The sequence below is a fragment of the Hyalella azteca genome, unplaced genomic scaffold, assembly GCF_000764305.2.
Source record: "Hyalella azteca isolate HAZT.00-mixed unplaced genomic scaffold, Hazt_2.0.2 contig6555, whole genome shotgun sequence".
NCBI classification, from domain to species: Eukaryota; Metazoa; Arthropoda; class Malacostraca; order Amphipoda; family Hyalellidae; genus Hyalella; species Hyalella azteca.
Window position 1 is genome coordinate 108,889 of NW_025936713.1, and position 9,916 is coordinate 118,804.

General features: G+C 37.4%; 1 protein-coding gene across 1 annotated transcript; it reads right to left on the minus strand.

Moving 5' to 3' along the window:
• Window positions 1-2,382: 2,382 nt before the first annotated feature.
• Window positions 2,383-9,041, minus strand: LOC108681804. Its single transcript, XM_018170878.2, has 2 exons — window positions 8,659-9,041; window positions 2,383-4,994 (listed from the first exon to the last, which is right to left on the minus strand). The coding sequence occupies exons 1-2, from the start codon at window positions 8,755-8,757 to the stop codon at window positions 2,970-2,972; spliced, it is 2,124 nt and encodes a 707-aa protein (XP_018026367.1). The 5' UTR covers window positions 8,758-9,041; the 3' UTR covers window positions 2,383-2,969.
• Window positions 9,042-9,916: the final 875 nt, after the last annotated feature.

Sequence of the window (9,916 nt, forward strand, 5' to 3'; positions counted from 1 at the left end):
ATCAGTAAGCGAAAAATTTAGGTGTGCGGGTTAAGTCGTTTATAGATTAAGTAAATAACTGATAAATGCCAAAATTGAATTTGAATCTTCTTAAAACTCGTGATAAGAATGAATTTTACGCCTTCGCAGAAATTTTAAAATTTTCTGGTATGTGCGATTCAAGAATTAGGTAATTAATCAGTAACTGTTCAAAATTAAATTGGATTTCGAGCAAACTCAAGAAATAAGTGAATTTTGCAACTACGCCTTGTTTGTGAACATTTCAATCATGTATGTTATAGGTGGTATAATATCCTCTCCCAGGTCATGCCTCATTTGTGCAATACATTACTTTTGGTCAGGATTAAAAATAATAATAAAAATAAAATTAATAATAATTATACTAATAATATTAATAATAATAATAATAATACTATTAATCATAATAATAATACTAATAATTATAATAATAATTCATGTGTTTAATATTTGGATATTATATATAAATATTATTGAGGCGAGCAAATCATCTATGCCAACGCCACTATATCTGCTCCTAAAATGTTATGTTAACTCTTACTGCTCATGTTGTGATGTCTTAGAGCTCTATGCAACATATGTGGTATAATAAAATTCTATTAACTTTACTGTTTATTTCAGACACTTTAATTACGGGAGGTTATCACAACGATGATATAAATAAGAATTTTTCTTACGATAAAATACGGGGATGCGGGAGCTATACGCTGCACTCGTTCATTTTCTTCACTGCAATTCATGCGAAGTTAATGCGTTTAATATTAACATTTGCTTCATAAAAGGTTTTGTTATTATTTCAAATAATAAAACAATAGATGTTTTAAAAGTTATCTATTACTTTACGTATCTTCACTTTCTGTTGCGGCACTTTATCTTAAAAAAATTATAACATCGCAAAGGCCTAATAAAAAAGCTAAGCAATTCAATAGATATTTCAACTTTCCAAGTGATAATTAACGCATTCCAAAACCTGTTCGATTCTCAGATTTGTTTTAAATATATTATAAAATATCTTTTATTATTAAGAAGACGTAATATCTTGCAACATTACGTCTTCTTATCGTTTAATTCCCGCTGAAAATCCATAATATATAGAATAGATTTTCTCCTTTTTAGAAAGTCGCTGGAATTTTCATCGCAACGTAGTCGTCCTGCACCAGCTACAGTGATCACACATTCGGCTTAAAATATTACTAATATTATAGGTTTCATCTTTCTTATGTACATTCATCCAATTATTTTGATGTGCTAACATCTTTGTTTTGCCTTTCCTTATTCACATTTAGAGCAGCATCAGTGCTGGGCCTATACTTTCAAAAAAGTTAAGAGATCGTAAGTTCATCAGCCAATCATTGACGGCCTTTCAAGCAAAATCCAACAATCACAGACAAGAAAATAGAGCGTAAGTACTTACGTTTACTTAGCGAGTTTTGAAAGTATGGCCCCTAGTCTCTTCTTGTACATTTATTCGCTCTCTTTGAATCAATCATGATTTTCAACTAATTCATCTTTTTTAGTTACATAACTGATATGTAACATAATTGTATAAGCAGTTTACGTATTCTGTAATATCACCAAATTTAACCTTTGTCCCCAAACTCTGCATTAATCTTGAATTTTAGATGATTAATTCATTCTTTTTTTAATGAGACCTTAAACACCTATGAATATTTAATATTGAATACATGAATATTGAATTTCTACTAAAAACCGTTCATTGTAATAACTGAGATTGAACACAAGCCTCCTATTTTTTAATCATTTTTGGATTTTGACGATTATACCGTTTCCTTGTAAGACATTCACGACTTTGCTGAAATTCTGTACGATATCAACCACTTCAATGAAATAAGTTGCTGTAACGACACAAACTGATACAAGTTTTTCATTTTTAAACGTCTTGTATCACTCAAATGTCGCATATTCCTTATAGAATAGCCATTATTTTGAAGCTAAAACGCACAATAAACGATGCAATGAAAGTCTACTTATTTCTATACATAGAGCAACATTATTCATATAACATGGAAAATCCCTGTAGGTTGATATGCTTCAACTTCTTATCTATTGAGAGCACTATTTTCCACGTAAAATCTTTACTTTATTATATGATATATCAGTGGTGCAGACATGATTCAATATTCTCATATTAAAATGAACAACAACCATGTTCAAGTTGGTTACTATGAATTTTTCATAGTAACAACTCATACCATGAAAAATTCATAGTAACAACTATTAATGCCTTCAGGCAGTTAAGGAGCGTAGACTGGTTTCTATAAAGACATTTGCAAGTCATGCGTAAGGTCATGGAATGTTAATTCATATTAAACTTAATGGTGTATTTGATCACTATTGTTATACTGCACATAGTTTTTTTTTTTTTTTTGCTGTCACAAGTAATGGTGGTTTCGTTTTTTTGAATTATTAATTGTCCTTTACACAAGGAGCGAAGTATATATAATAATTCTATCTGTACACGTAGAATAAAGTTTCAAGTACAACGATACATTCGAATTGTATGAAATATTTTAATTCAGTTTTCGGTATATGATCATGCTCAAAATATTTCAATAAAAATTTTTATATAAATTTACGTATATATCATTGCGAATATTAATCCTTTTCGGATTTTCAATGACAAGTCAATTTACTATTAAAATGCTATACATTACAGATTAGTTAACTGAAACTGAACATTAGTTCAGTTTTAAATTAGAAATGTATCATTGCCTTATCATCCTCGAATTCGTTATCAAACATTCAAGATTCAAGAATGAAGAAGACGATTCAAGATGTAGAAGGCCCTAGTATAACGGGTAAAATAACGGGTTAACGATACAACGCTACATAAACGGTATAACTCTACAACGCTAAATAAACGTGATAACTTATTAGTGTTCTCATCAAATTATGGAGCCTAATAATATTCTACCGACCGACGACGTCACTTACACTGACGCCAAATGCGTGGCAACATGGCCAGATCTTTCCTCGAGCAGCACCACCTCCAGATCCAGGGAATCTTTTATAGCTGTCCGCTGTGATGAAGCAGCTTCTCGGACAGACTTCAGTTGGCTCGAGGATGGTCGATCCGCCTTCGAGTCCTTCGAGTAATCAGGGAATTTATTTGGGTCCACGCTGGACTCGGTAGCCTTTTTTGGCACGTTGTCTGTGAGGTTTGCATGTTGGGTGGCGTCTTCGTCTTTTGTTTTTTCTATCTCAGTTGATTTAACTTCGCATTTCTCGTCTGGTGATACTGAATGATGAAGTTTTGAGAACATTGCGACTTTATCTTCTTGAGTCAAAGGAGTCGAAAGCTTCATGTCCACATCCTGCTCGTTCTTGACTGCAGAGTCCATAGGAGCTTTAGACTTGTTTTTCTGGGGATTAAACTCTTTTATTTGCTCACCATTAATTTTGGATAATATATTTCCGTTTATTTCTGGGCTACTAATTTTTAAAAGACGTTGAGACTCATGAACAGGAGTCGCTGTTTCTTTCTGAATGAAAGAACTCGTGTGACTAGGAGGCATGGAGATAAGATGAACGGTCCTGCCGTGGGCGTTTTCCATCTTAGACACACTCAGATCTGAGCAAACTTTGCAAGACTTGACATGGTTCGAAAGAAAGCTATCGGAAGTGGAATTTTTCAAAGATGATGGACCATTGTTTCCGGAGTTCGATGGCATTGTAAGTCGATGGCCAGGAGGGCTCTCGTATGAAGATGCCCATCGATTGAGTTGCGTCGTTACCGAATGCCGCCGGCTTGCTAGAGTCCGCGTATCTGCCGTATCTTGCTGCAAAAATCTACGCGATGTTGTGAAGTTATCGCACTTTTCATATTTAGTGTTGTTTTCAGCACCTTTTATGCCTTTAGTTTCACTGCAAGTGACGCACAAATCGTCACAAAGTCCGCAATTGCGGCTTTGTTTGTAGACGAACTCATTTCGATTTGTATTCACAGGGCCGTACTTTTTAGGATGTCCAATATAGGTGTCTGTGTGGAGCAAAGTAGTGCATTTGCAAACCATGCTATGGGACTCCAGGTAATTTGGCCGATTGTGCGGCGGATAATGAACCTGTGCCAACGACTCATTGAGCTTTGGTGCTCTCATTGCCCTAGATGGCATGCCTAATTTGCTGCGCAAATGGCCAGACATTTTGTCGCTGGCGCTCGACGATCGGGGCAATGCATGCAAACATTCACAACTGACTTTTTCGCGATGGATTTCAGTAGGATTCTCTTCAAAGGGAACAGGCCGGCTATGGGCTCGCAGTTGCTGCTCGAGGTTACGTAATTTTTCTTGTCGTATTGCCATGGTTTCCTGGTTCTCAATGCGGTATAAATTTTTGTAGCGATTGTAGTCTTGTTGTCCGCCGACGATCTCAGCGTAGCGCGGTTCTACGCATCGACACTGCCTAACATCTGATGAATAATTTCCTTGAGGATCGCTACGAACATTCCAGTTTATTTCGTCGATGTCATTGCACTGTTTCTTATAGTAACTTATCGAATATTCCCCTTTTCTGTCGACCACTAGAGTGTCATCGTAACTGTAATCCTCATCATCGTCGCTATCATCGGTGTCCACAAATTCATCGGATTCGATTGCTTCTTGCTGGCACATCTTGCAAGTTTCCACGTGACTCACATTGGACCCGAAATCATCCTCTGCATCTATGGAACAATAGTCGTACTTTAATCCTGAATTTCTATTTCCCCTGTATATTTTCGAAGATGCAGCTCTCTCTGAATTTTCACCGAATTCATTTCCTACATTTCTATTTTCACCTTCAAGTGTGGGGTGACCCCTTTCTATGTCGATGCAGGTGTCACAATCACTGTGATTGTTTTCTACTGTTTCTGCACCTGCCTTCTTCACGGCAGGTGAAGAAGGAAACAAACTTCGTGGGCACGCCAGGTTGCTTCCAAAGAGCAGCAAAATCACAGTTAGGTAGAACACCACCAGCACCTGAAAAACATGGGACTTTAAACAGACTCTGTAATGCAGGCGTTGCTATAATAATATATTTATTTATTAGATGTCTGCATCATCAAGCTGAAAAATCTAGTCAATAATTGAAGGAAGGTGTTGGCTCTAGGCCCTTTAGGTACGAATATCATTGACGTGAGACATTCCAAGTGAAGGTTAATTAGTTAAACTCATGATTATTATATGGCATATTATCGCAATATCGGCTAATGGGCCAATATAGCGATTAATGGATGTCACCACAATAGGACATAGGACTGTCACATTTAGGTTCAGGCTTGACGATGCAGGGAATGCAAGATAATAATATTTTTAAAACATTTTCTTATATTCTATTAAATATGATACAATTCAAATGATCGCACCGAATGCGCACAGCACGCGTTAAGTATGAGTTTCGTATTTCGTTTTCCGTCAACGCGCGTCAGGGACGCCGTGTCCATTGGTCAGCCCATCAGGGGGATGACAACCTCCCACCTACGAATAACTGTGACGCATAACTGTGACAATGCAAGATGATGCATGACTTTGACAAGGCAATGTAACGCATAACTGTGACAAGGCAAGGTAACGCATAACTGTGACAAGGTAAGGTAACGAAGAACTGTGACAATGCAAGATGATGCATGACTGTGACAAAGGCAAGATGATGCATGACTGTGACAAGGCAAGATGATGCATGACTGTGAAAAGGCAAGATGATGCATGACTGTGACAAGGCAAGATGATGCATGACTGTGACAAGGCAAGATGAGGCACGACTGTGACAAGGCAATATGTACATGACTGTGACAATGCAAAGTAACGCATAACTGTAACAATGCAAGGTAACGAACGACTGTAACAAGGCAAAGTAACGCATAACTGTGACAATGTAAAGTAACGCATAACTGTGACAATGTAAAGTAACGCATAACTGAAACAATGCAAGGTAACGCAGGGCAAAACTGTGACAAGACAAGATGAAGCACAACTGCAACAAGGCAAGATAACGCATAACTGTAACAATGCAAGGTATTGAATAACTGTTACAAGGCAAGGTAACGCATAACTTTAACAAGGCAAGATAAAGCACAACTCTCACAAAGAAAGATGACGCATGACTGTTACAAGACAAGATGAAGCACAACTGCAACAGGGCTAGGTGCCGCATAACTGTAACAATGCAAGGTATTGAATAATTGTAAGAAGGCAAGGACGAGAGAAGAGGTAGCGGGCCGCAATACAGGGTCTGGCGAGCAAGTTTCAGTGTGTGCCTGAGGAGATTAAGACGCAGCGCTTGTTGACGCTGTAGCTCAGCAGCACGGAGGTTCTATAGGCTCTTGCTTCTTTAAAGCCTTTGAAGCCTCATCGTCGTCTAATGACCGCTTCCACATGACCTCCAGCCATTTCTCATTTCATACAAGGATGCAAAAGATGAGAGCTTCATCAACAGGGCAATGAATTGAAGTAATTTATATGATTTTATCCATTATTTCATTGTCGTTTAAATCTGTGTTAAAATTGTGTGCTAGAAAACGCAATCGCGACATAAAATTCTTGACATTGATGCACTGTAGAACGTAACTATTTAACTATATTACGCTGTGCAAATGAATGAGTGATAATGACCAAATAGAAACAAAGTCTGCCCGTTGTTCTGAAACGCTCTTTTACCGTGCCTTTGATGAGCATCGATATTTGGACGAGGTCTCACTCATTTATGTGAGTGAATAGATAGGCTCCTAACAAACAGTAGATAGGCTACTATAACAAACATCCGAGCGAGAGAATTGATGTCCCTGATCCGGAAGTTAAATGCACAATGGCCGTGGGATCGTATAAATTATAAATTACAGTTATTGTTGAGCAGCTTGGGTCGAATTCCACTTATAAAATATAATAGATTTATTAGTCCATATTTGAAGAGCTTTTGCGTTTGAAGGCCACAAATTAACGTTTATAATAATCAATCTTTTCTGATGAGAACTCTAAATTTTAAATTGCTAGAAAACATGTGGACTTCAGATAGTACTTAAGGGATTAGGCTTCTTGAAAAAAGTTTTAAAGTAAGCCAAAGCCGCTAGGATTCAGTCAGGTTTGATTGAAATTTCCTCTTCTATAACAATGTTCCTGACGCAGATAGATAAAATATAGAGTCTTCATGATGTAAAGGTTTACTAGTATTACTGTTTTATTTATATGACCTATTATGATAGTAGGACAGTTTCTGACTACTTGACGTCTCCCTTAAGGCACGGAAGTCCTATGCGCGACCACTCATAATCCTGCCAAGAATTGCAAAAATCGTTGTTTGTAATTCAGAGACGAGGAACTACAAGTGCAAATTTCATCGATTTTTTACATGATGAAAATAAATCAGGCAAAGACGACTAAAAATTATTTGGGTAAATTATATGAAATTTACTTATTCAGATGTACATGAATTGAAAGATGCGGAATTTCTTGTGAAAATATTGAATCCAATAAATTAAGGTAGAACAACTTATCTTAATATATTGAATATTTTGAACTGATTCATTGCGGTTTTATTATTTATGAATTTCAATAGATGCTGCAAAGATTGAATATATTGTCTAGATGTGGACCGTGAATTATCGCGGGAACTTATCAAGTCATTTTAGACATGGATTTGCATGTCTATCCTCTCTAAACTTGCCCATCTGCCGTTGGAATCTCTCTTCTGTTATCTTTTCATGATGAGAAAGCCTACAAAGTTTTTAACCTTCATCTTGTAAGTGGAAATTTCCCGTCAATGACGAGGCGAGCGGCAGTAAAGGCTTGCGTGTTGCTCGTAAAAAACCAACTTCGCTGTCGTGCCTTCGCCAGCACCTCAATTTTGGCCGCGTTTTCAGTCTCATGATGAACGCGTCACCTTAAGGCGGGTATTCAATTTTGTCGGCGAAATTGGCCGTAGACATTAACCTGATTTCAGCCAAATATGATGCGGAACTTTATCGCTTTCGAGGCCATATTTTCCACAAATAACTTGTAAATACTTACTCCGTGTTGAGGTTATTTTATACCAATTACCCAATTGGTATTTTATACCAATTATTTTATACCAATTACCAAGTTTATACCCCGGATGAGTAAATTGACAATATTTTGGAAAAGTTCCAATTGTGTGTGTTGTATAATCAACTTTCTGTTTATTTTCGTTGAAAAATGATTTTGTAAAAATAAAAAAGTACAACATATGCCAATACTTATCACCCCATTTGTTGTTCTATTTCCCATTAAGAGCAAAATCCAATGAATATCTTAACAAATACGCTGATCAAATCTCAGGAGAAATTCTTTAATTCCCACATAAGCCTTACTTTAACTTCCACTATATTATTTCTTCAACCTTCATCAGATCAATTCTTCACCACCCGTTAGATCAATTCTTCGCCTACCACCAGATCAATTATTCAACACCCACTTCCCAAACAGACTTATTTTCACGTCAAAGCAACAGTAATCACGGATATTTTGGTTTATTCTTTATGAAAACTTTAGACATTTCGCCAGTGGCGAAATTGTAAGATTCTTATAGGCCTAAATATTCCTATTTAATCATTATTGTATTTTCGCCAGTGATCAAATTGTAAGATTCATATAGGTTTAAATAATCCTAAATAATCATTATTATACTCACCCCGACAAGGATGGTGGCCTCAGCCGTGACGTAGTCGTGGACCGGCGAGGGTAAGGGGAGCGACGTGTGCTGGAAAGGGGGCGCTATATCCACCCCCATCGTGGCTAATGGGGCGCTTGCCCCCGCTTAAGATGTTCCGCCCAAACTAGTCTTGGATTTCGGTGCGAGGAGAGACCGGCTCAAAAATGATTATTTTTATCTAGAATTGCTGCGTCAAGAAGAAAGGTAATGTTTCTAAGCTTGACCGAGGCAATTGTGTATTGTCAATGGCTAAAATTTTTATGGGCTTATGGCAAAGAGTTGTATATATTGGAGGATAGTATTTTTTCTACGAAACGCTGCTCACATAAAAAAACAGTCTGTAATTCTTGAAACAATACACTTTCATAATCCACACTTTGCAAAGAATTATGAATATTTTTCTTTGGAAAGAATTAGCATATGATATTTTTACTTTTCTCCGATGTAAAAGCACAGTAAAATGCCCGCAGGATCAAACATTTCCTTAAACGATATGCAGATCGTCTTAGACAAATTCCAAAATGCCTTCTTTCCCAGCGCGCGTGCGTTCTGGAATGACGCTCAACGTCTAGTCCATTTCCATGTTGTTTGGAACCCGCCTAGAAATGACCGCCGTTTCCGTTCCAGCTTCGACCGCTCCGCTGTACTTTCGCTGAAATTTTATGTACGTTTAGAGCAGGAGGAAATTGAACGAAAAGCCCGTGGCAAGAAGAATGGTGCCTTCATGCCAGCCGCGTTGACAGGGCATTTGGGTCCTGGAAATACGGACTCTTGAACAGCTTCCTCTGTATTCGTTGCTGTTCAGTGGCTGTAAAATGGAAATTTCATAGTTTTTCTCTGTAATTTAGTGGGCTAGGTTTTCAGCTGAAATGACAATTTCCAATCTCAATCTTCCACGTAGAATAAGTTATTTGACTATTTTAGTGGCTGTAATACAACACAGTTCTTGTTGAAATGGCCAATAAAATTTTGGGGCATTTCAATGCTACGGAAAATAAATAACCATCGTTTTGGAACGAACCTGAGCCGGAATTTTGGCTATTGCATTCCTGAAAAATTTCAATTGCTGATGTTGTGATGTGGACTTAAGAAAAGCAGAAGTTATTCAGTTCTTGGAGTCAGCATGAATTTTAAAGCGAAGGTTGAGTGACGTGCCTCGTGTTGCGTCCAGAACTGGTCAGATGAGACCACAAGTTCCGGGTAAGTTTCCCGCTGCTTCTGAAACGAAGAGAAATAA